The sequence below is a fragment of the Anabrus simplex genome, chromosome 2 (assembly GCF_040414725.1).
Source record: "Anabrus simplex isolate iqAnaSimp1 chromosome 2, ASM4041472v1, whole genome shotgun sequence".
In the NCBI taxonomy this organism is placed as follows: Eukaryota; Metazoa; Arthropoda; class Insecta; order Orthoptera; family Tettigoniidae; genus Anabrus; species Anabrus simplex.
In genome coordinates, this window is record NC_090266.1 from 130275765 (window position 1) to 130303248 (window position 27484).

A 27484-nucleotide genomic window follows, 5' to 3' on the forward strand; every position below is an offset into this window, starting at 1 on the left:
TTTAGTTTTTCTTTCATTAACCCTTTCCCGTCCACATTTTTAGTCCGCTTACTGCCAGATTTCAACCTGTTATTTAGGAAAAATTGAAGCAGAGCACACTGTTTCAGATAAAGTTAAATATAATAAAAACTGTTGATCACAATGTATTCAAATTTTCAATAATATTACAAAACATACCATCACATCCATTTCCATATTCATTGAGTCAAAAGGTTGTTGGTTCAAACCTCCTTCCCCCCCAATTGTAATACTCGACACAAAGGTAGGCTCTTTTTATCACATTCTCCTGTTGTACGAATCACTCTAAACCAATAACCGCGTGATTCTGGAAGTGGAATGTATACTGTATATCAGCTTCTATTTCCCCTGAGCAAGTGTCTTCACATTCTGTATCTATGTTTCCGGAGTGTGCCTGTTTGAATGTTTCATTGATATATATGCAAGTGGATATCTCACTGAATAGTTTGTCTCCTCCTAACATATGTCAAAAATAATATATTTCTCGTAATACTCTTTCGAAATTATGGACAGGTTCAACATCATCCGTATAATCATTCGGAGGAACGAAACGAAATATTTGTGTTAACTGAAATGCCGCTGCATCGCAATCAGATCCGAATCCTCAATATCCGTTTTCACTTACATCACTGTTATCACTAAAATTATCTTCGTTGATACGTTATTCCCTCACTAAAAATTCACCTCCACCCCTACTCAACGATTCTGTGTCACTGTTGTCGCCTATATTCAGCTCAGTTTCAATGTCCGCAGTATTCAATCCCGCCATGTTTACGAACGACACAGCTGTCCCGCGCTTGCGGAAGTTCAAGACCGTTTCCTAGGCGACGTCAAGACAGATTATCGCTCTTCTTTCATTTCCTAAGCCTAGTAGATCGTACTGCGTGTTCATAAACGCCTCATAAACACTTCAAAGCTGAAGAAAACTAAAATCTATCGCATAGCTCGCGTAAGTATGCAGATAATGCAGCCGGGCACTTTCGGGCGCTAAGAACCGGAAGGCAAAGTGAAGAGTCGGGTGCTAAGGGTGGGAAAGGGTTAATCTGTAAATTCATCTTTCTTGCTGCTTTTTTGAGGCTTGTGAAAGCTTCTTTCAATGCTCTTCGTGTTTTTGCGATTAAATCAGTATCATCTGCAATATGCCAAATTTGAACTGATTTATATAAGATTATTCCCCTTGTGTTGATACTCGCATCTCTAACAACTTTCTCCAAAGCTATATTGAACAAAAGGCATAATGGGTCTCCTTTCCTAACTTCGTTCTTGGTCGTTACAGCACTTGATAACATATTCTGGATCTTAATTTGATTCCGGGTATTTTCCATAGTAGCTTTCACAAGGGCGATCAATTTCTTAGGGATCTCAAATTCTTCTTTTGCTACATAGAGATAACTTCTTTTAATGCTGTCATAGGCTGTTCTGAAGTCAATGAAGAGATGGTGTGTATCAATTCCAAATTCTTTACATTTTTCAGGTATCTGGCAAATTGTGAAGATGTGATCAATAGTAGATCTTCCGTGGCGAAATCCGCATTGTTAGTCACCACCGCATTTTCCACGTAAGGCACCAATCTGCTAAAGAGAATATTGGAAAATATTTTATAAGCAATGGATAATAAGTAGATACCTATATAGTTAGAACACATCATATCACCTTTCTTATGTATCATTCAGATGATACCCACGTTCCATTCATCAGGGATTGTTTCAGCTACCCATATCTTGGCCACTAGTTTGTGAAAGTGTTTAACAAATTCTTTTCCAGCATTTTTCACAAGCTCTGATTGTATTAAATCCATTCCCAGGGCTTTGTTATTTTTTAACTTTTTAATGCCAAGCTCAACTTCCTCAGTGGTAGGTATCGGTACTTCTATGTCTGATTTTCTTGTATTTACAGGAGGTAAGGTTACTTCGTTACCACTTGGATTTTCATTCAAAAGTTCATCAAAATATTGGTCCCATCTTTCTACTATTGCTTCCTCACTGCCCAGTATTATACCATCTTTATCTCTACACAAACTTATTCTAGGCTGGAAATCCTTATGACTTTTATTTAACTTCTGATAGAAAGCTCTCGCATCATTCATCTCTTTCAACCGTTCCATTTCTTCTAATTCTTTCCTCTCATACTGTTTCTTTTTCTGCACGTGCAATCTCTTTTCTTCTCTTCTGGAAGTTCTATACTCTTCCACTGGTTTTCGGGTGTGGTTCCTGTGTTGCATTCTCTTGTATGCTTCATTTTTTAAGGTTGTTGCTCATGCACACCCTTCATCAAACCAATTGTTGTGCCAGACTTTCTCCTCCCTTCCTAAAACTTCATTTGCAGTTTTTAATAGTGCGTCTTTAAGATTCTTCCAGATTTTATCAATATTCTCACTATTAATCAAATCGGTCAGGGCCTCATTAAGCAAGGTAGCATATCTGAAAGCATTTTTGGGATCCTTCAGCCGAGCACTGTTGAACTTTTTTTGCATTGGATCTATGTACCTTTCTTGCATTAGATATTCGGCTTCTTCTAATAGTTGCAACCACAAGGTAGTGGTCAGTCAGTACTGACCCCCCTATAACTTCTAACATCCATCAAGTTAGAGAAGTGTCTTGCATCTATTAGGAGGTGGTCAATTTGGTTAAAAGTACTTCCTTCTGGAGACTTCCATGTCATTTTATTTCTTTCTTTCTTTCTTTCTTTCTTTCTTTCTTTCTTTGTAGGTGGCGAAGTTAGGGCTCTTGGCCCTCTCTTACATTTAACCACTGTAGTGATACATCATTGAGAGCAGAGTTTGAGTACATAATCTTATATAGTAAATAATAACGTACACAAAAATACACTACACTTTTCTAACTCACATTCATCTGATCTTCCAGTCATACAAGTTAGTCAGCTGCATTCAGCGGGTAGTCTCGGCAAGCAGTCTTAAATTTAAGTAATGAGGTGGAATTTCTGACACTGACAGGCAAGGAATTCCAAAGTCTAGAACCCGCCACAACAAAGGAATTGTTGTACATAGAGGATCGGTGAACAGGAATAGAAAGGGAGGAACCAGAGCGGGTATTACTGTTGTGAAAGGAGGACAAATACTTAAGTTGGGATGAAATGTATAGTGGTCTGTCTTCAGAGAGCAGTCTGTATATCTGTATCAGTATGTGATACGTTCGTCGTTTGTCAGGTTTCAGCCATGAAATGGTGTGATAGTATGGGGAGACATGTGTATCATCACTTAGACTGTATATAAATCTGAGGCAACAATTAAGCGCTCGCTGAAGTTTCGAAGTCTGCTCTTTTGTTGCGTCTACCAGAATGACGTCACAGTAGTCGAGGACGGGAAGCACTAGCGTTTGTACGAGTTTGACTCTCACATTACAAGGTAAGATATCGCTGTTTCTTTTAACCGAATGAAGTATCGAAAAATATTTTTTTTCACACACATTCTTAATATATTCAGACCAATTTAAAGTTTCGTTCATTGTCACTCCAAGATTTCTCACAGTTTGGCTGAATGGAATAACTCTACCATTCAGTATAACTGGGGGAATAGTTTCGTATCTTAGTGTGGCCAACAATTTTTGAGAGCAATGATGATTGCTTGTGTCTTGGAGGGGTTAAGAAGGAGTGAATTTTTCAAGGAGTATAAGCATTAAGTCGCTGAAGGTCAGCATTGATGCCTGTTATGGCATGAGGCAAATCAGAGGTCTAGTGACAGTAAATTTGTAAGTCGTCCGCATAAAGATGGTAGCTACAATTCTTTAAATTAGATGAAATGTCGTTTATGTACAAGATAAAAAGCAATGGGCCTAAAACACTACCCTGCGGCGTGCCTTCCTTCCTGGTTAGCCAGTGAGAGGTTTGATCAAGAGTTATAATTCATGCGCGTGATTTTTGAGGTACAATAAAAAGAAATTAATAGTTCGTTGATCGAAGTAGTAAGATTGCATCTTGTTTAATAGAGTCTGGATGTTTACAGTGTCAAATGCGCTACTGAAATCAAGGAGAGTAAGTATTGTCACCAGTCTTTGGTCGATTGCGTGCCGTATGTCATCAGTCACTTTGAGCAGAGCAGTTGCTGTGCTGTGTCCCTTCTTGAAGCCAGATTGCAATGGGTCTAGGAGAGAATGGTTGTTTAAGTATTCCAACACCTGCTCACGAACCAGACGCTCAAGTTCTTTGGAAATCGCTGGTAAGATAGAAATTAGTCTGTAGTCGATGGTAGGGAGGGGTCAGGTTTCTTAGGCACAGGGATAACATTAGCTAGCTTCCATAGTGAAGGAAAGGTTCCGTTTTTAAGGCAGTAGTTGAAAATGTGGGTAATAATTGGTAAAACAGACCCATAATATGTTGTGTAAGAAAGTTATAGGGATATCATCCACTCCTCTGGCTTTTGATTTGATAGAATATAATACTTTCTTAACTTTATTAGCAGTAACAGGGTGGAATGGAAAAAGTTGTTGGTCAGGTAAAGGGTTTATAACGGAGTTGCGTACTGAGGTTGGGGAATTTAGTACATTAGGTGGTGTTCTTTCTTCAGTAAAAAACTCATTTAACTTATCGAGTGGTATGTCTGGCACACGAGGTTGTTGCCGAGGTTTCCCTATGCCTAAGTAACGAAGCGTGTTCCAAGCACTGCTAGAATTCATGTTTGCAGTCACGTTTTGCAAGTAATTAAATTTACGGTTTCTAACGAGCTGTTTAACTCTTATTTCTAAGGACCTGATAATTTTCGAAGTCACTTTGGTCACGAATTTGTTTAAACGGTAAAGTGCATCGCGGTGGGCCATCATGTTTTTAATTTCATTCTTTAGCCAGGGACAAGATGGGCAAGTAACTTTTATCTTGCAGAATACTATCCTCACTTTTCCGTATTGAAAGTCAGTTAAAGGGGAACTTTGATTTCCACCTACTCAATACTTTAAAAGCAATTATAAAATTAGGATCTCATCCTTATTTTATTGCTAAATTATTAAAAACATAGGACATGTTTCGTTCAAATTTTGAACATCTTCAGCTATACACATTTTTAACAAGGTTAAAACCGGTAACATTATTCTATAACTTGCACTTATTGTTTACTTTTAACAGACTTAATCATAATAACTATTAAAATTCTTTTGAATATAAAACATTATATATTACGTCGTCTTATTAAAACAATATAACTGTTTGTAGTGTTTGAAACTTTAAAATCTTGTTCTAATATTTGAAATACAATGTCACAAGTTAGTCATGTATAAATACATTTACAGTCTGTTAAAGTTGTTGAATATCTTAAAATTATTTGTTGGAATACACATTAAAATTTTTTTGTTACTATTGGCGTGAGCTTTACCACACGTTGTACCTTATGGATAAGAAATCTTAGTACACTCTCAAAACAGCTGAGGTTAGGCGTGACTAACATTCTTTTCGTCCGTAAATTAACAAAATGAAGCACACTGTTGATTATAGGTTATAAATTTGTCGTACTTTAAATATTTAACATCCAATTTTTCAAATTCACGACTTGCTTGTAGACTTTACCAGTGTAGAGCAATTCTACAAACGTTAGCAAGAACTCAGTCAAATGGTGACAGTCAAGTTTTGATGATAAGCAAGTGGTAACTTCATCAAATTTTACGAAAGTAAGTTTGTTGACATCTCCTTTCTACTTCTGCCTGCATTTACATTAGTCATGACACACATACAACACAAGGAGAGCAAGTAGTCGTCAAACAACTGAGTGCACTAATGTAAATGCAGGCAGAAGTAGAAAGGAGATGTCAACAGACTTACTTTCATAAAATTCGATGAAATTACCACTTGCTTATCATCAAAACTTGACTGTCACCATTTGACTGAGTTCTTGCTAACGTTTGTAGAATTGCTCTACACTGGTAAAGTCTACAAGCAAGTCGTGAATTTGAAAAATTGGATGTTAAATATTTAAAGTATGACAAATTTATAACCTATAATCAACAGTGTGCTTCATTTTGTTAATTTACGGACGAAAAGAATGTTAGTCACGCCTAAACTCAGCTGTTTTGAGAGTGTACTAAGATTTTATATCCATAAGGTACAACGTGTGGTAAAGCTCACGCCAATAGTAACAAAAAAATTTTAATGTGTATTCCAACAAATAATTTTAAGATATTCAACAACTTTAACAGATTGTAAATGTATTTATACATGACTAACTTGTGACATTGTATTTCAAATATTAGAACAAGATTTTAAAGTTTCAAACACTACAAATAGTTATATTGTTTTAATAAGACGACGTAATATATAATGTTTTATATTCAAAAGAATTTTAATAGTTTTTATGATTAAGTCTGTTAGCAGTAAACAATAAGTGCAAGTTATAGAATAATGTTACTGGTTTTAACCTTGTTAAAAATGTGTATAGCTGAAGATGTTCAAAATTTGAACGAAACATGTCCTATGTTTTTAATAATTTAGCAATAAAATAAGGATGAGATCCTAATTTTATAATTGCTTTTAAAGTATTGAATAGGTGGAAATCAAAGTTTTATTGTTCTCCTTTAACTTTTATCTGCCGCTTAGGGGCGTGTTTATAGTACAGAGTGATTACAAGGGAGTTAAACTTGTCTACTTTCGCGTCTATATCATCCAATAGGAGTATGTCATTCCAGGATAGATTGTAAACGTCATGTCTTAACTCGTCCATATCCATGCCTTTGTGTTTCTGGAAATAACATACTTAGGTTTATATTTTGGCATTCGGAGGGAGTAGGATAGGTAGATAAGGTCATGAGTGGAGATGGCTGGGACTGGAATCTGGCCGTGAGTTATAACTTTGTTTGGGTTATTTGTCACAATGTGGTCAATGAGCGTGTGTGTTTCATAGTTTTCTGTGTAAGTGTGATTAGTAGGCTCTAAACGGAGGATGGTCATATCACAGGAAGAAAACGTCAATAAATTTTTAGTTTTGTGCGTTTTAGTAAGTCGGTTAATGTTGAAGTCACCTATGGCAATGATATGCTCGTAACTAGGCAGTAGGTCAAGTAAGTGAAATTCGAATTTAGTCATATTTGTTATTTTGGGCGGCTTGTATACAATAACTATAAGGAGTTTCTGTTGGTTAATAATGACTTCAACAAACATGAATTCTGGCCCCAGCTGTGCATTGTTAGATGATACACATATCACCGGCTTTTTAAGTCCTTTCTGCAGTACAAGGCCACCCCACCTCCTCTTCTGCCATCGGATAAGAGGGAATACTGGTCAAGTTGTACCATACCAGAGGGTATGCTTGGTGTAAGCCAGCTTTCGCTAATAGCAAGAATATGGATATTATTTTTCCTCATTATGGCTTGAATTTCGTTGAAATGCGCTACCAGGGAGAGTGCGTTAACATGGCAGCACTGTAGACAGTTTTTAGAGGGAGATAATGCCTGTTTGAGGAGCAAGCCGGTGGTGAGTGTTGACGGGGTGAGAGGGGGGGGGTGGATGTTGCCAAGGTCAGTGTCAGGTACAGAGTTCTGGATCAGCTGAATAACGGAATGTTAACGAAATAGTATAACAGAAATAGCATGCAACTTACCTCGACCCCACTGTCGGCAGCCCTGAAAATGGTTTTCCGTGGTTTCCCATTTTCACACCAGGCAAATACTGGGGCTGTACCTTAATTAAGGCCACGGCCGCTTCCTTCCCACTCCTAGCCCTTCCCTGTCCTATCGTCGCCATAAGACCTATCTGTGTCGGTGCGATGTGAAGCAACCAGCAACAAAAAAAAAAACCTTACCTCAACATCCTGATAAATTATTACACTGACTACCACTAACACACACACAGACACACACATATTGCACTTACAAAAACACTTATGAATAATAAGCAGATGCACTATCGAGCTGTGCTGTTTCATGTTAATTGTCACTGTTATCTCGCAGATTTTTTATGCTGTCCAGTTCCGCGACAGTGGTGATGGATCTTTTCGTCCCATTAGGAAGGTGAATCACGATGCGTCCGTCTTGGGTCCAGATGCGGGATGGCCGAAGTGATCCCTAGCCAGGTTTAATATGCACTTTCGGGTTTTGGTGAGGGACTCGGTGATTAGTACCTTTGTGCCCTTCAGGAGCCGCTTCGCCTTCCACACTCGGTCACGTTCATGGTAACGGGTAAATTTAAATATTATAGGGCGCCTGCCTGTAGATACCACGTCAGCTGCTGAGTGCTGAGGCCGCCCAATCCTGTGGCACCGGTCGAAGCTCTCCATCGTGAAGTCCACGTTCAACTTCGTTTGGAAGGTTTCCCTCACTTTTTCGTAAATGTCCTCCTGTGGTTCCTCAGAGACTTCATGGATTAGGAGGCAGTTTCTACGGCTGTACTGCTCTCCTTCATCAATGAGTTCTTCTTGATGGTCGAGCTGCCGTGCTAACTTGCACAGCTCTTCTTTCAGCACGGCAAGTTCGGAGGACATGGCGCCTCGGAAGTCTCGAAAATCCTGACTCAGCGAGTCTGGGGACTCTTCCCTGGCGTTGGCAGAGCTGGATAACAACTGAAGGCGTGCCTCAAAGTCCTTCATCGTTGCTTCAAAAGCATTAATCCGCTTATTTACTTTCTGGACGGACATATCTGTTATTATTTATGTCCAACTCGAACCACACTTGTACTAGATGACTTAGTACACACTTGCAGGACAAATATGCTACCAGTTATGCGGTTTCTGTGAGATATAGACAGAGCACTCCTACGCGTACGTTACAGTAGTCGCCATAGTACTATGTCTGTCCTTGTGATTAAAAGTTGTACTTTCCACTACCATATTTCTCGAGGATGCAAAATGTATAAGCCTGATTCCATTATCATCAGAAATATCATGCAAGCTGTATTTTCCAATACAAGGTCTGTATTTGACTTCGTTTCCTATCTTCGCATTCAAATCCCCAAAGATTATTTTACAGTCTGCTCTTGGGCACTCATTATAAATTTCATCCAATTCATCGTAAAATGAATCTTTATCTTCTTCGCTCTTATCTTCAGTTGGAGCATCTGCACAGATAAGACTGTAATTGAAGAACTTCCCTCTAAATCTGCACAGTCTATGCGATTTTGCCCGAAAATCCATGATAAGATGTTTTATCAGCTTATTGACAATAAAACCAATACCAAGCACGTGATCCTTCATGTGGCAACTATAGAATACCATGTGATTTTTTCTCTGTATCACTCCTTCACCAATCCATCTCACTTCTTGAATATACTGAGCTCGATAGCTGCAGTCGCTTAAGTGCGGCCAGTATCCAGTATTCGGGAGATAGTGGGTTCGAACCCCACTGTCGGCAGCCGTGAAGATGGTTTTCCGTGGTTTCCCATTTTCACACCACGGCCGCTTCCTTTTCGCTCCTAGCCCGTTCCTGTCCCATCGTTGCTGAAAGACCTATCTGTGTCGGTGCGACGTGAAGCAAATTGTAAAAAAGAAAAGAAACTTCTTGAATAGCAGTAATATCTAGTCGATACTCATCCAGCTGATCGAGCGACTTTCTTAGGTTTCCAGCTTGGTAAAGAGTTAAAACATTCCATAAACTAATTCTCAAGTCCTTTACACGTTTGCAAAGTCATTGTAAAAAGATCAGGCCGGCTATTTCTTCTTCAGATTTTGTAACGAGACTTTTTTACAGATGGGGTTGTCAGCCCAACGCCAACCGCCAGCAATCCTGGAGGGCCGATGTTTTCTTTCGGGGTTGTCTCCCTTAGCTGGTGGGTCCCCATTTTGAAGTGTCAGGAACTCGCTGTAAAGCCCTTACATCACTTAGCCGTGTAAACGCAGTGTATCCGTTGCCCAGGGGCTACAGCTGGGACATGCATGTATCGGACTTGGTAGGAATAAATGACATTTCCTGTGCTTTATTAGTACACTTCCACCAGCAAGAAGTGAACCCACAGGACCACATACTACCTCCTCGACCCCCAATTTAAAAAAATTTACAATTAAAATACAATAATAATAAAGGTAAAAGTACAATTCAAAGTAGGCCTACCCGGTGTCATCACTAGATCTATATGTAACAGAGAGTTATCAACAAATTAGCCAACTGGGGCCTGTTCCACGAACGAACTTTGCAATTTTCAACTTTGCACTTTTCACTTTTCAATTCTTGCAAAGTGCAAAGTCTTTCTGTTCCACCACGATCTAGGTTGTACTTTTCAATTTCTTCGCAAAGTGAGAAGTCTTTGCAAATGACATCCGATCGAGTTTATTCCATGAGCAAACTGTATAGGCCTAATACTCTATGATTTTAATGCTTTACTTTTCACGGCGAACTTGGCGGCATAATTGTCGTACCGTTAAAGTTTTTATCATGGGAAAGAAAGGTTATTACAAGAAGCTGGCTGTGCTGGAAATTGTCGAGGAGAAACATGCCATCCTTTTTTGACAACTTTAAAGATAACCTCTCAAATGATGACACACGTCAATGTTAACGAGAGTAGGCTTGCGTCAACACATCCACATACAGAAGGAAATTCACCCTTCATTAGAAATCCCATCGCTATATTAAGTGGATTATCAAGCCAACGTACTGTTAGGAAATATTACATTTACTATAACATCTACAACTTTGGTAACAGTTCAGCAAATAATTGATTTTGATGTCCCATGCATTGCTGCTACACCGTGCAGCACTATTTACTAACCAATATAAGCATTTGTTCTTTTTCGGAAAGGAATTGACTTCTTTTTGTTGCATGTTTCAATAAATGATCGATCATTTCAAGAATATAGTCAGTCTGTGTTGGGGTAATACGAAATCACTCGTGAAATTACGTCGAAGTAAGGTTATGAAAATTAATCCTGTCTTTGTACGTTCTCTTATTGGATTCTTCATCACTGACCTCACTTGATGCTAACGAAAGCTCACGTCATAACGTGTTTATATCACTAAACCAAATTCTACGCCGAGAAACTAGTGTGCATACTTGTTAATTAACATATGAAAAGGGAATCATCTCTTTGCAAGATTTATGAAAACTTTTCACTTCATTTCTTTGCACTTTGCATTTCTGTACCAATGGAGGAACATAACAGGCTTGAAAAGTGAAAAGATTCCTAACTTTTCACTTTTCACTTTGCAAGCTAAATCTGAAAAGTGATGGTGGAACAAAATCTGAACTGAAAAGTGCAAAGTGCAAAGTTCGTTCGTGGAATAGGCCCCTGATCCCACACCAGTTACAGAGCATTACATTCCCACTCTTTGTTGGATTAGCAAGGAGGGAGGATGTACTACTGGAGCACTTCATTAAGACGAGTTCTAACTTTCACATATTAAAGTGTATAATCAGAATTTAAACATGAATGTTTTGAAATTCCTAAACAGTTTACATCAGTTAAAAATAAGTAAAAAATGTGATTTGATAGAACAAAACATGCCATTCTTTGCCCTTTTTTCTTTTTCTTACAGGTATATTACAGCGTTATAAGTCACAATTAGTGTTAGACTGGAAAACTTTAAAGTTACATTTCACTGTTAAATAAAAAAAATATATGGTATATTCAGTGCTGTCTATATTTTGTTGCAGTGATGCCTTAGAAGGCCTGGCTTGGGCAAGTGCTCAGATTCACTGCCAGTGTTCTACAAACAGTAAGGTTGCCCTCCCAGAGAGCAACTCCCTGCTTGCCGAGCAGGCTTCTTTTGCCAATACAGGTAATAATTTACATTCCTTTATGAGTCATATGAAAGGTTAGGGGAAAACAGACAGATTAGTCAACTTCCTTCGGAACTCAGGATAAAATTTTAATTTCAAAATATTACTAGATAAACAAATAAAATGTTACAAAAATCATATGCTTTGAATAACTGAAGTTTGAATTGTAGTAGGCAGGGACCACCATGATCCTCTGGTTGATGTCAGCACGGTACAGCCTCGACCACGCTCAACGTAAATACGCATTCAACTGGGCGAATCTTCTCTACATCGCCCTGTCCAAGGGATGGAGAGCAGCCATACAGCTACATCAGGCCACTGGGGTCGAGTGGCAGAGCTCCCGCCAGGCAGCCTCTGCCGAGGCAACCGGTCACACGCACTCCAGCCACCAAGGGGAAGGGTCGCGAGAATCGGGGCGGCAGAGGACGAACAGCACCAGCAGCGGCTCAACAATAGATGCAGCCTTTGTGGATCCAGCGGTGTTCCAGTCCCCTGGGACATCGACTGGGCAGACATTGCAACTTTCTCGCTCCTTCCAGGCGTTGCACAGGACTCAGCTCAGGATCAACAGTCAGCGTCGCCAGAGACGGAGCCCGAGGAAGCGGTGTCCCACGCCTCTGTTCCTACGCTAGTCCTGTCTCTCTCTTGTATTATCTTGTATATATTGTATGTATTTCTCTGTAGAATGTCTGTTGCATCTATATATTTTAATAATAAAGCATTGTGGGGTTCTCTTTCAGAGGTCCTCAAGAAGTCGTCTCTTGCCCTAGCGCGGCTGCGCCTGTGCTGACTTCACACCCATACACGCGCTCCTCTTGTCCCAGCTGCAACTCCTCCTGAGCCTCCTCACTCCCGCGCTTATATAGCCGATGGCCGAGCGCGTGTATGGGTGTGAAGTCAGCACAGGCGCGGCCGCGCTAGGGCAAGAGGCGGCGACATGAGGACCTCTGAAGGAGAACCCCACAGTGCTTTATTATAAAAATACATAGATACAGCAGAGATTCTACAGAGAAATACATACAGTATATACAACAAGATAATACAAGAGACAGGACTAGCGTAGGAACCGAGGTGTGCGACGCCGAATATTGATCCTTGGCCGAGTCCTGTGCAACGTGTGGAAGGAGCGAGAACGTTGCAGTGGCTGCCGAGTCGTTATCCTTGGGGACTGGAACACCGCTGGATCCACAAGGGCTGCATCTATTGTTGAGCCTCTGCTGGTGCTGCTAGTCTTCTGCCACCTCATCCCCGGTGGCTTGATCCAGCTGTATGGCTGCTCCCCATCCCTTGGACAGGGCGATGTAAGAGAAGATTTTCCAGGTTGAATGCGTACTTGCGTTGAGCGCGGTCGAGGCTGTATCATGCTGACATCAACCAGAGAGTCGTGATGGTCCCTGCCTGCTGGTAAGGAAGGTAGAAGTCCCTCGAGGGCGGATGCAATTTGATAGACCCGGGCGTCCGATGGTACCTCGAGTCCTTTTGGGTAATTGTGAGGCCATGGGTTTTGAAGGGTAAGTCCTCATCCTGTTGTTGGTCCTCCCTGCCTCCCTCGTCCAAGGGTGGTGCATCGTCTAAAAAATGAGCACTCAGCTGTTGTATGTTTTGTGCTAGATCGAGGACGATTCGATTGACCTGCTCCAATGTAGGTGGGGCTGGTGGTTGATGGTCGGGTTGTTCAGCCATCTCTGTGGGTAGCCTCTACATCCCCTGTCTAAGGGATGGGGAGCAGTCATACAGCTAGATCAGACCACCGGGGACTAGTTGACTTCATCTCTTGTCCCAGCTGCAACTGCTCCTGAGCCACCTCACTCCTGCGCTTATACAGCTGATGGCCGAGCGCATACCTTGAAATACCACTGGACTGAGCCAGGATCAAACCTGCCAAGTTGGGGTCAGAAGGCCATCGCCTCAACCATCTGAGCCACTCAGCCCGGTAGACTACTTATCAGTGGCCAAACTATGTTCCCTAAGAATTTATTCGTTTTCTCCATTTTGTGGGTTAACTGATATAACCACCTCCCTAAATTTAGCAGCTGTTACAATATTGAGAGAATGGAAAAACTAATTGCATTGAAACTTCCTTATACAGTACAACATTCTAAATTCAAAGACTTACGGATAACTAAACTCGTATCCTTACCCAATGCCTTAGCTGGCAGGACCTAGTGTTTACTGTGCACTCTGTCTTCTGGTATGGGCCAGAGCAGTTTTGTTGCTTTCATTGATCTGTCCTTGTCTTATCCTTGGCCTTGACAATATGAAAGTGACTGAGGTATGAGCGATGCTAGTAATGCCATTACCGGGCTAGTTGGGCGTGCGGTTGGAGGCGCGCGGCTGTGAGCTTGCGTCCGGGAGATAGTGGGTCCGAGTGTCACTGTTGGCAGCCCTGAAGATGGTTTTCGGTGGTTTCCCATTTTCACACCAGGCAAATGCTGGGGCTGTACCTTAATTAAGGCCATGGCCGCTTCCTTCCAACTCCTAGGCCTTTCCTAGCCCATCGTCACCATAAGACCTATCTGTCTCAGTGCGACGAAAGCCACTAGCAAAAAAAAAAAAGCAATGCCAGTCCCTGCTATGAATGGTGTGAAAATGTTGCTCATAGGGTTGGTTGGTGCATGCATTTCAGTGGGCTTGGCACACTGATATGTAATACCAACTTCTGATGCAGTGAGGAAAGCAACGGGAAACCACCTAACTCATTTCCCTAGTATGCCTCTTCAGTGACACCTAGGCCATCTATGACAGTTGATGGCGGAGCTGTTGAGGATCCAGCCAGCCTTGGGGCTGAAGACTGAACATACACCTCCTTACCCAAAGGTGGTGCAGCTTTTTTCAGGCACACCCCCCCGTTGCAGGTGAGCTGCACATACAATTTTCAGCACATACCAGCCCTTTTGCCATTCGAAATCTGTGGCATTACCAGGAATCGAACCCAGGCCTCTGAGGAGGGTAGCTTACGGTGCTAACCGTCACACTACTGAGATGGGCATATTTAAAATAACTTCGAAATATTCATATTAACCAGTGATTTAGCCTAAAATAACAAAAATTGACTTTGGAATATTCAAAATTCAAATCACCCTGTGATGATACCTGCTTACTTAAAACAAATTACTACTGTTAGCACAGAAAGTATGTGCAGTCGAGTTTAAACACTAATAAAATTTGAACTAGTCCATCAATGTAAAATTTAATCACACCATTGTAAAACGTGTTTTATTCTGCGTTCTTTGGTAGTATTTGTATATTTTTTTTATTATGGTTCTTGTGAAAGTTATATTAGGTTGAATGTAGAAAATACCTATTTTCTTGGCCATTTTTTGTAAACAACTTTGTAGTACCATTACACGAAAACCCAGAGTCTGATTTTCATGAAATTTAGGTGGATTATGGAATGTACTATGATAAATATATTTCTGAAATTTAATTACTTTACACACTTTGGCAAAAAAGTTATTGTTTTTGTAAAAGGCTGTACGTTTAATACTGGGTGGTCTTCCGGAATTGGGATTGAGTTCATCAGAAAGGTCTGAAGTTTTTTTTTGTTTCAAATCATTGTATACCAGAAACGTACAATGATTTCTGTATTTTATACCGATTGTTATTTGAAAGCGAGTGATAGTCGCTCCGGCGCGTGAAATAAGCTTTCTTTCGCCGGGGGTAGTACAACTTAACAGAAAAGACCAGTTAGTGCAAGCCTGAACATGTTCACTTATATTCTGGAGCTCGCGTGTTAACTTGCAGTGCGTGACACACCAATTCAACATCTTGGAGCAATTATTTTGTAATTTGGTCTTCTCTTTTGCAGGGAATTCCAAAATAAGGCTTAGCGTGATCAATCAGGGTGGCTTTTGTTAATATATTGAAGTTGGAGGTATCGGGAGGCAGAGAAATCATCTACATCTGATATATCATCATTGAAATGGAAATTATCATAGTCACTTTCGGAATCAGAGTCCTCAAGATCAATAATTAGAGGCTGTGTCATTAATGTACTTTCTGAGAGATGATCTTTCTCCCAAAAATAATTCTCAATTTTCTGTACATGTTTTACACACTTTTTCCAGAGTTCAGGTGTCATGGAATCTAAAGTTTCCTCACACAGATCTCTGATTACATTTTCTCAGTTCGCTTTTTCTTGTGCATTTGCCATATTAATACTTGCTATTTTATTTTGCACTTAAGTCCAGATGAGTTCTATGGCATTTAGCTCACAATGTGTGACAGCCAACCACACCAATTCAACATTTTGGAGCAGTTATTTTGTAATTTGGTCTTCTCTTTGTGGAATTCCAAAATAAGGCTTAGCGTGATCAATCAGAGCGGCTTTTGTTAATATATTGAAGTTGGGGGCATTGGGAGGCAGAGAAATGTTCCTTTCCTCTATCCATAAAATAATATTAGTCTTCAGCCAAGCCATCGTTGGGTTTTTTGTTTCCAAGTCGAGCATTGTATGGTAAGGTGCCTTGTCAATCACAATAGCCGATTTCAGTGGGAGTTTCATTAAAATCTTTGCTAAAACATTCCTCAAAATGCCGAGAATTAATCGCCTTTTGACAGTGTCCCTTTCCTTTCTTTCCTACAAAGCAGAGTTCCGCCCTTTCCAGAAAGCCATCTTCATTACCTACATACACGTTTTCTGCCACCAGATGAAGTTCTAAAACCCCCTTTCCACCCAGAAACCTCCTGTAAATTACCACAATAGTAGTCCTAGTTTGAGGAATTACAATTCAACGCTTCTGTTACATTTCCTTGCCAGGCATATTTAACCATGTAATTTTAACCGCACCAAGTCTCATTTGTGTAATACACTTAATAACCAGTTTCTCTCAGTCGTCTTATTTTCTTAAAAATGCATGCCATGAAGCATCAAGAGACACTGATTCCATAAGGACAGGCTTTTAAAAACATATTTGAACCTAAAACCCATGCCTTTAATCAGTTGACTAAGCTTTGTACTTGATGTAATTGGGAAGTCCGTCGTATTTTTTTCAAGTTTATCCTTCAATTTTTTAATAGTTCGAAACGGTTTCTCCAGATAGAACTCTTGAATAGACCTGTGAATTACTCCAATGGTGAACTGATCTACTTGCATTCTTGGCTGTCCGCTTGATATCCTCTTCCTCTTACAAGGGAACATCCACAATGGTGAAGTCGCCGATCGCGATGAAACTTAGCAAACACATTGAGGTACATGTAAAAACAATGCCAGCATCAATTTTAGGCGCCAACATTCATTAGCGCGTTAACTAAGGGGCCTAAAAGTTGCGACATTTCAAGTTCCGTGCGATCAGCGATGAATACCTGCTGGCCAATGCTAAGCCGGCACAGACACTTCCCGTCTGGAGACACACCCTCTGCACCGCCTTTTACCCTCCAGGTGGTTTTCCCCGGCACGTTCCCCTCCCTTCTCCTCACGCTTACCAGCTACTTGGCTGTGGAACGAGACCGGCGCTATATTTTGCTTCTTTACGTACTATAATTATTGAAATCCTTTAAATCACGTTCCGTTTCACACATAATGATAATAAATAACCTAAACGTATTTACTCATATTTTATGTAAATGTTATATTTTCATTCCTGCTAATTCCGGTGGGTTGTCAACCCCGAGTTAAGCACCATCGGGCGTGGACAAATGTGGTATAAGGTACCGCGTCCGACCTAGGCTTAAATTATTATTCACGTCTGAAAAACCTTGAAGCTGTCGGTAGTGTCATTTAGAGTGGACATACATATGAAATTTATTAAAATAAATCATCCACCTTGAAACAACGTTAAATATCCTTTTATTTAAAGAAATTCCGTGCCCGGGTAGAGGATCTCAATGAATGTAATGAGATGATGTACCTCGGGATATCAAAATATGGTTACAGGTCCAGACCTTTTCATGTCCACACCCCTACCCCCCATTTTGTGTACGCTATCAGTTGTGTCATAACGAAACGAAATCGCGAACAACCGCAATTATAAACTCCGAGTTAGAAACTGCTGGTATTTCCCGTATTACGTACACTGGTATAAGGAATCTAGATAGAATGTTTTTATTTGTGCTTGTATTGAACGATGTATTTATGTTTTGCAGTGAAAGGCACAACACATTTCAATTACAGCCATGGTTGTCGAACATAAATCAATTAAATGCATAGATAACTTTGATACGAGTATGACATGGAATGATTGATGTAATAAACAAAGTCTTTAAAAAGAAATAAAGATGTGCATTTATATATACAGTAGATATACCGTAATCACAGGCAGAGCTGTAGTCCTACTTACTCGTACTTTTGTGCTATAGCTGACAGAGGTCTATGTATTCAACAAGTAGCCACTACACTACAGTCTTCTGGGTACAATGGCAGTTACATACGTAAAAGTGTACATGGCTATTGTACGAACTGGTACAACAGTGTAAACTGCCTATACAATGTGGAAATTCCAAGGGAGAGCTATGAGGAAGGCTGGTAGCGTACGCAGTGTAGCACAGGTTCTGTTCGACAGCTAAGCAGACGGCAGCGCGGGGAGAGGGAAACGAGCGGTGCTGAACCAGGCGGGGCGGAGGGGAGGAGGAGCAGAGGTGTGGCACAAAGCAGTGTTCCGGCTAAGCATTGGTCAGGAGGAATTCATCGCTGTTCGCGTGGAACTTGAAATGTCGCAACTTTTAGGCCCCTTAGTTAACGCGCTAATGAATCTTGGCGCCTAAAATTGATGCTGGCATTGTTTTTACATGTACCTCAATGTGTTTGCTAAGTTTCATCGCGATCGGCGACTTCACCATTGTGGATGTTCCCTTGTTAGACGGGGTCGATAAATCGGCACACTAATTTTTTTGCGTTTTCCATGTTAAATTTCTGCACTGATTGGAGCAAAATACCAAGACATTCTGCCACTCGTTGGCACACAGGATATCGTTTTCATGTAGCCTTTCTCCCTCTAGCGTGAAAAAGAAAATTGCATTTACTATCATACGTATTTCACCTTCCATAAAGCATGACCTCCGAGGCATTTTTTACTTGGGCAGAGCAATACAGCCTTGATACTGAAAGCCCACTTGAATGCAAATAACTACACCACAAATAAGTTTGACCATGATTCACCTGCTCGTATCTTATTGCGAAGGGAGCTCACGCAATGGGGTTTGCCTGCTTACTGGACAACCCTTTGCTCAAGCTGCTTGACGCCTGAGTGCATATCGCTTGCTTGCTTTCAAATAAATATTGGTATAATATATAGAAATCATGGTACGTTTCTGGTATACAGCGATTTGAAACACAAAACTTCAGACCTTTCTTATGAACTCATTCTCGATTTCGGAAGACCACCCAGTATCAAACGGACAACGTTTTACAAAAACAATAACTTTTTTGCCAAAGTGTGTGAAGTAAATAAACATCAGAAATATATTTATAATAGTACATTCCATAATTTACCTAAATTTCATGAAAATCAGAGAGTGCGTTTTCATGTAATGGTACTACAAAGTTGTTGTTTACAAGAAGCGGGCAAGAAAATAGGTACTTTTTGCATTCCATCTAATATAACTTTGACAACAAACATACTAAAAATACGCAAATACCACCAAAGAATGCAGAATAAAACAAGCTTTACGATGGTGTGATTATATTTTACATTGGAGGACTGATTCAAATTTTATTAGCATTTACACACTACCGCACATACTTCCTGTGCCGACAGTATGGTTTTGGTTTCTTGCCTTAAAACAGATTCAGAATATTTCCTATGGGCAAGCACTGTATATAAGCCCACATATACATTTGTAAAGAAATTCTCATGAAGCAGGTGGTTGCATAGTTTGAGCCATGTAGCTATCAGCTTGCATTTGGGATATAGTGGGTTTGAACCTACTTGTCGGCAGCCTTCGATAGTTTTTCTTGGTTTCCCATTTTCCCATTAGACAAATGTGGTTTTGTACCTTATTTAAGGCCACAATCTCTTCCCTCCCGTTCCTAGAACTTTCCTATCCCACCGTCTCTATAAGACCTATCTGTGTCACTGCACGTAAAGCAAAGTCAACTTTGATTCAGACATAGTTTCCAACTTTCAATACTTATTTATTTTCATATATCACATAGAACTAATACATAGCATATATGCCTTTTTTAGGACATTTGGTTACATTACACAAGCTGACCATCGCCAGTTCACTTGTAGGGTCCGTCAAATGCTATTAGATATATTCATTAGGGTAGAAGGAAGGAGTAGAGTGCGAAAATACTGGGTTTTTGTTCTATTACCTGACATATACGACATTGAAGAATACACTATATATGACTAGGAGAGCACATGGCGACCATGTTTACTTGGTGCCTGCGGGGTGATGACGTCATACCTAACGTCATAGGATGTTAGAGAGAGACAGGGAGTTAATATCCGAAAACTAAGTCCAAATTTTCGCTACTGTGCATGCGCGACTAATTATTTCACATTTCACCGTGGACAAGAAAAATGATTGTGACGTCGTATGTATGATGTCACACCACCCCCTGTACCTCTATAGGCGGCGCATGTGGTACACCTATGAGAATGTGACATAAGCAAGGACTGCCAACCCTTCCTTGCAGTCCTTATGAGCTTGGGTTCATCTAAATATACACATATGCATGGCTCATAATGGATTATTGCAAAAAATGAATAACCAAAGTACAAATGTAATCATAAACAGGTAATTATTGGCATCAGGGGTTGAAGCCAGTCGCCAGGTGGTTACGTTCGTTAGGTTGGTACTACTTATGCGCATGTGTAGATTGAAGATGGAGGAGTGGTTACCTACAGTAATTACCATGTGGTCGTGATAGTTGTGCCATTACTGTCAATTCAAGTTAGCATATTTAATTAATGGCTCATATATGCACATTGTGTGGTATTATGTAGTTAAATAATTAAGGAATGATTCATACATTCAAGGTGGATTTATGTGCGTTTTAGGTGTATAATTGCATATCATGGTGAGATGAAACTAACCTCGAGTGCTTTCAAATTAATGCCGGCTTGCTTCGTAGACGATGTCGGCAATACGTGCAATGGATACCTAAATAACATTCTGCGATTACCATTTGAAACACTACTTCTTCTATTCTTGCTACTGTGTGAACTTGCAATGTAATGTAGCCTCCATTTTCTGTGTGGGTAAAACCCTTTTTTTGGGTGGGTCGTGTCCCCGGCAAGCATAAAGGAAGAATTTATTCTCGTCTCTGCGTCACGTATAGTTTCATATAGTTCGTACATGCGTTTATGATTCCTAAACATACACCCGCCTTCTTAAATTGGGAACCGTTAATTGCTCCGTAATGATCGGGCGCTTAAGCGGTATCGAAGTGTTTTCTGATGTTTTCTTCCTTTGTTTTTAATTTCCAGTATTTTAATGGTTCATTGTGATTTCTATGGTGAATTTATATAATCAGTATGCATCATGTGATGTGAAGTGATTGTTTTCTGCTGTAACTCATTGTGTGCATTATGTAAATTTATATGTCAGATGTTGGCTCGCGACATCATAAATTCATCATGGCTGACATTCAACAAGTTGAAGGGATGAACTATGATGTCATAAACATGGCTACCGTGGCAAGAGAAACGTAGCGCTTGGCAAATATCTGCATTTAATAATTACTTCCATATTCCAAAAAATTATAATTTTCACATCCAAGTTCCTTTTTTGGACATGGTAGAATTCGGCCTTTAGGTTAAAAAAATTCTGAGACCCAAATTGGAGATAGTTAGCTTGTGTACCGGACCTGTAGATGTTTTGTCTCTTATGCGAGCCATCTTCAGCTAAAAATACATTCATAAAGTGACACAGACATTAAGATATTAAGAAATGTGTTACAACACTGTAAATTAAAATAATAAAAATATAGTGGTTTTGTCCTGGGCACTGTTTTGTGACATAGTGGAGCGTACTTTCTTAATTTGAGGCTTCTATTGTATTGATTTTTTTGCCGTTTGGTTTTTGAATTCTAATGGAACAGTCTAACAATCTATTATTGTTTGGCAGGGGAAACTCCCCAGATACCGTTGTTGATTTGGTGTGATACGTTGTGTAATCTGTTGATAATAATTTTTATGTAAGGAATATTAAAAAGGGAAAGTGGGGGTTATATTAAGATTGAGAAACCTTGCTATAGTGAAGTAGAGGCAGCACCCACTCTAGGAATGGGCAACCCAGACATTTGACTGGGGTACCAAAATTTTGGGGGCAGCATTTATGCTGTAACTGTAAGAAAAATGTTGATATGTTAAATACTCAGTTAATGGAAACTTTCACATATAGATTTTTCGTACCCTAAAAAACTTATATTGTTACAATAAAAATTTACAGTACGTAGCATATTTATACTACTGTATTTATGTCTAAAAGCTAAAAACATGGGCATATTTAAGGAATTGCTCGTATTTCACACTATGGTAGTGAGTAGAAGCATGTGCTCTGCTAGGTTGGTGATCCTTAAGTGTCGTGGCTACTCACTGTGTTGGAAGTTTTCTTGTCTGGATCTAAGAGAAACGTACAAGAACAATCTACACTTCCAGAATCAAACTGTTATAATAATGGAGTTAATTACATTAAGGCGCTGCATGCAAAATCATGGTGGTTTTTTTTTGAGAAATCTTGTTACGGGTTGCTTTCAAGGTTAGTGTAGCGCATGTTGATGCGAGAGTACATGCACTTCAGATCAAAAATTAGATGTTGGCTTTTCAGGCGTTTGCTCTATTAACCAGCATTTCGTCTTAGGTCTGACACTAGACTCGTCAGAGTGGGATGTGTCAGACCCTACCCACTGATGCTGGGGTGTATGCAGGTGAACTTATCAGAAGCCTCTTATGTGGCACAGTCTGATAACTGCATACGGGAGATAAAACTCCACAATGGAATTAATGCCCGCCTAGCAATTCCAAATGGTAATTCTAAATTCCCATGGAGGGAATTAGATATTTTTCCACCAATAGAGCATATCAAAAATCAGATCAAAAATTAGATGTTGGCTTTTCAGGGAATTCCATGGGAATTTAGAATTACCATTTGGAATTGCTAGGCAGGCATTAATTCCATTGTGGAGTTTTATCTCCCGTATGCAGTTATCAGACTGTGCCACATAAGAGGCTTCTGATAAGTTCACCTGCATACACCCCAGCATCAGTGGGTAGGGTCTGACACATCCCACTCTGACGAGTCTAGTGTCAGACCTAAGACGAAATGCTGGTTAATAGAGCAAACGCCTGAAAAGCCAACATCTAATTTTTGATCTGATTTTTGATATGCTCTATTGGTGGAAAAATATCTAATTCCCTCCATGGGAATTTAGAATTACCAGTACATGCACTTGCCAGTTAGTTCTTGTCCATTAGTGCCAACTTCTGAAGAGTGTCACTAGGGCTTATTTAGAACAAAGATAAATCTTTATTGTAAATTATTATTGCATAGTTTGCATTGTTTAATTTGAGTTACGTGCATGCTTCGTCCAGGAAGTCTGACGGTCAAGGCAAGCTGTCAGATTACCAGTACAAAAAGAGAACCGTGAACATGGAAGCCTAAACACAAAAGCTAGCTGGTGCATTAGAAAATTATATCTTAAGTTCTACCAAAACAAATGGCGACTCTGAGAATTTAATATCAAGTCTGGTTATAAAAGAAAATACGGAATCGTCAGAGAGTGAACAAATGGACAAAGTTTCTAAATCAGTTCGAACTGACGACACTCTAACTCTGCCATCACCAGATGAAAACATTGGAAAAAATTGACACCCTCAGAAAGCGTTTTACAAACTTTGAGTACAGATCCAGCATTGTGCCCAAGAATTTTAGGAGATGCCGAAACAAGTTTTTTATTGTAATCTATCAGTTTCATGTCTGTATTGATACTTGGTATTTACAATCACAAAGAATGGGTACCGTCCACCTAATCAGTACTTTATTATGTCTTGTTACTATGCAGTACTGGTTTCGACCTTCACAGAGGTCATCCTCAGCTGGTCATGAGATCTAAAGCTAACTTAATATATAATTTAAAAACATTACTAAATCTAATGAAGAATGTCGCATGATATGAGTGATAATATTAAAATATACAATATATAAAATATACAATGATATGATGTGTCTTCTGGTTTAAAAAACAAGTGTCGATATTCTATGACATGGATATGTTACATGTACATTACGTTCTCTTGATTCACTTCAAAAGAATTGTCATGCTTTCTTTTATTGCACACCAGTACAAAAGAAGTAGTTATTTTATTTGTTTCACTTCTCTAACTCGTGAATCACATGCACCCAATGATCCTACTAAGTAACGATGAGCTCGCTTGTCTTGACAGAAACATTTTTTTTTTAGCCTATGCTTTTCAAATTATTTTAAAATAATAGAGTTAAATTTAAACATACATTAACCCCAGATTAACTAAGCTATTTACTAGATATTTGCTGCTATGTTGATATTAATGTCACTTTGTGCAATACAGATACTATTAGCTTATCCTTCAGAAGAACAGTTTGCTGAAGGGTGAGAAAACCAACCCCCTATTTTATTGTATTCCAGTAGCCAAAAATTCGGAAGGATAAGAAAGAGCAAGACAAAGATTATCTCTCTCTTTGTTTTTTTTTGAACTAACGACACAAAATGGTTAATAGGGCAAGCATTACTATTTTAGAATGACATTTTACAGAAATTTCAGTCATGTACTTGTAAACAATTATATCTATAGAAACGTATCAAAAGCAGACAAACAAACCTGATTTTAAGCCATATGTCAACACTTCATAGGAAATGTGATAGGAATATTCTGAATAATATCCAATTCATTTTTTCTTCTGAGAAAAATGTACTGCCACAAAAAAAGCACTGGTACTATATATCTGAGGCCAACAGCATAGCCATGTTGAAACAATGGATCTTGTGAGATCTCCTAAGTTAAGAAATTTGGACATGTTCACCACTTGGATGGGTTGCCCAAGTCCTTTCGATGTGAGGAGGAGTGGAAAGACCAAGCGAGTGGCTGTGCAGTTTGAATCGCGTAGGTGTCAGCTTGCGTTGAGGAGATGATAGGTTTAAACCTCACTGTTGGCAACCCTAAAGGTTTCCTTCCATGGCTTCCCATTTTCACAGCAGGCAAATGCTGGGGGTGTACATTAATTAAGGCCATAGTCACTTACCCCCCCATACCTAGCCCTTTCGTATCCTATTGTCTCCAAAAGCTTTGTCTTTGCCGGTGTGACACTAAACAAATAATTTTAAAAAGGAGCGGAAAGGAACTGATCATCCTACACATGTAAACGCAGGCTCAGGATGCGTGCTGTGTGTTCTCTGGCCTAGCTGGGGCCTTTGACTTCTTCACCAGTGTCCATGTTTGGATATGGCATTTGCTTAAAATTCGATATCTATGTGTATCTGAACTTCTGAGGATGTAAAAGGAATATGTTCATGCATATGTTTTTTATAAAGCCTCTCTGATAGTACTATTTGACTAATTATGAGTGATTTCCTGTTCATTGTACTCATCCTTCGTATGCATCCAAACATTATACTTAATACAATGTGCCTGTTTACCTCATCTGTGTAACGGAATGATTCATTTCAGATACATCTTTTGCCCCATGTAGAGGAGAAAGAGGTCGCATCGTGTTTTCAACTAGACCAAGAATCCTATTTTGTGACCTTCGCCTTTCTACTGGAGAAAACAAATCTTGTAAGTATTTTTAGGTATAGAAGTGCTCAAAAGTATTTTGTAGCTACTTATTGTGTGTTATCAGCACTGTTTACCTGTAGGCACAGCAGGGCCGGGGGTCTTAGCTGTGTAACAGCATGTTACCATGTTGGCATGCGTAAGATCCAGTTATGTTTAACTAGTATCCATAGAAGCATATTTTTTGTTGACTCATAAGTATTTTATGAAATATTCCGATTAGTATATCATATGATTAAATGGGAATATAGACGTTGTTTTGAACATGCTAAATGGAAGGAATATTCTGTGGATCTAAAACAGGCTGCTTAAAATGCCTTAAAAGTGGAGAAATCTCAATCTGTTATTGCTAGGGAGTTAAAGATTTCTCAACAGCTGGTAAGTGAATACAGTTGAACCTGACTTATACGTATATCAAGGGGAAGAGAAAAAACTACTTGTAACTCAGAATTACTTAGAAATCAGACTTAGGCAATACATCACATATTTACTGGAAAACAAATGGAATAGATCTACATGTGTAAATCCCTGCAAATAATAAATACATTAAGATGGAAAATATTATTTTGAACTTGGCCCAGCCTTAAAGAAATCAGATAGTTTGGCTTGTTTCACTTTTCTTGCATTAAGAGCATAAACCTCCTTTAGCAACCTTAGTAATGAATTCAAAGCATTTTCACTACAACTTTTTGCACTGATGTAACGCCTACACAATTCAATTGCACTTAACAATTCACTCAGTTCAGGTGTAAAGATTTAAGTCGTTATGCCCATCTCCAGTGTCACTATCGCTTGTAGTTGGTCCACCACTGCCGTGTTGTTGGCATACATCAGCAATAATCTCTTCATCTGGTAGTTCTCCACATACAGCCAGATTGTCATCGAAATGCACAAAAGTATTGAATTCTATGCCCTCCAGTAGCGTTAGCTCATTGCCAGACAAAACTTCGTCCCCATAATAATCATTAGAGGCAGCCTCTTCTAGTAAGACACCAGCTTTGCGGAAACAGTTGCTGTTTGTAGAGGATGACACCTGCTTCCAGGCAGCTGAAATAAAGTCCATGGTTTGTAGCAAATTAATGGAGGGAGGTTAATTTCCTGCATCACTCACTGTTATTAAATGTTGAACCAGCATTTTTCTATAATGCAGTTTGAAATTTGCAATGATGCCCAAATCAAGCGGTTGTAGAACACTGGTACATTTAGGAGGGAAAAATTTCACTCGGACATTCTCCAGAACGATTTGAGGTGGATGTGCTGCACATCGATCCTTAAGAAGAAGAATCTTCTTCTGTTTCTTTTTCATTTTTATGTCCAGTTTTTTCAACACTGTTCCGTTGGATTCATATTCCTTAGGTTTTGTTTTTGCACCCTTAAAACACCTCAGATTCTCCAATTTTCCCATCACAAGTGGAGGAAGTTTGTCAGATCCATCTGCATTGGTGGCGAGAAGTACTGTTACACAAATTTCACTTTTCCTCCCTCCATGGCATGAGTCACCTTTTTCAGCTAATGTTTTATTAGGAAGGAGATTGTAGAATAGGCCGGTCTCATCACAGTTTTAGATGTTTGGAGGCTGATAATCGCTTACGATACCCATTAGAACCTCTTCTTTCCAGTGTTGCACCGTGACATTGTCCACAGATTTTGAGTCACCGTAAATTGTTCTCCCTGTGTTTCCATGACAATCTTCAAAACCTTGCAGCCATCCTGGTGAAGCCGTGAAAGCAGCAGTGATGCTCATCATTTTAGCTAAGTATATCACCTTTGCCTTCAGCATGTCTCCACTAATTGGTAGAGCTGCAGCCCGCTTTTGCTGGAACCATGTGAAAAGTGCTTTCTCCAAATCTGCGTACCATCCTTCCTGCTGACGGCTGCGCTTTGCTGTGAACCCAGTTTTAAGAACTCATCCAAAATAGCGTTTCTTTTACTGATGACTGTACATAGCGTGGTATAAGCAATCCCTAAGTCTGAAGTAATTTCAGTTATTGTTTTGTGTGGATTAGCGTCCACTTCTCGTATAACTTTTCCTTTTTCTGTTCTCCATGGCTAATCAAAAGCAACTGAATGACAAAACTACTGTTCAGCAGTAAACACCAGATACCGGCATCGTGGACTTCTTACTTCTCCGT

The 27484-nt window shown here is 39.6% G+C and overlaps 1 protein-coding gene across 4 annotated transcripts in view; it reads left to right on the top strand.

The window, feature by feature from the left end:
- LOC136863930 (RAB6A-GEF complex partner protein 2) overlaps positions 1–27484 on the top strand; it is a 457043-nt gene that overhangs the window by 16118 nt on the left and 413441 nt on the right. For all 4 annotated transcript variants that reach the window (XM_067140369.2, XM_067140370.2, XM_067140367.2 and 1 more), the window contains exons 2-3: positions 11530–11654; positions 25248–25355. In XM_067140369.2, the coding sequence (XP_066996470.1) occupies positions 11530–11654; positions 25248–25355 (233 nt within the window). The remainder of the gene's footprint in view (positions 1–11529; positions 11655–25247; positions 25356–27484) is intronic.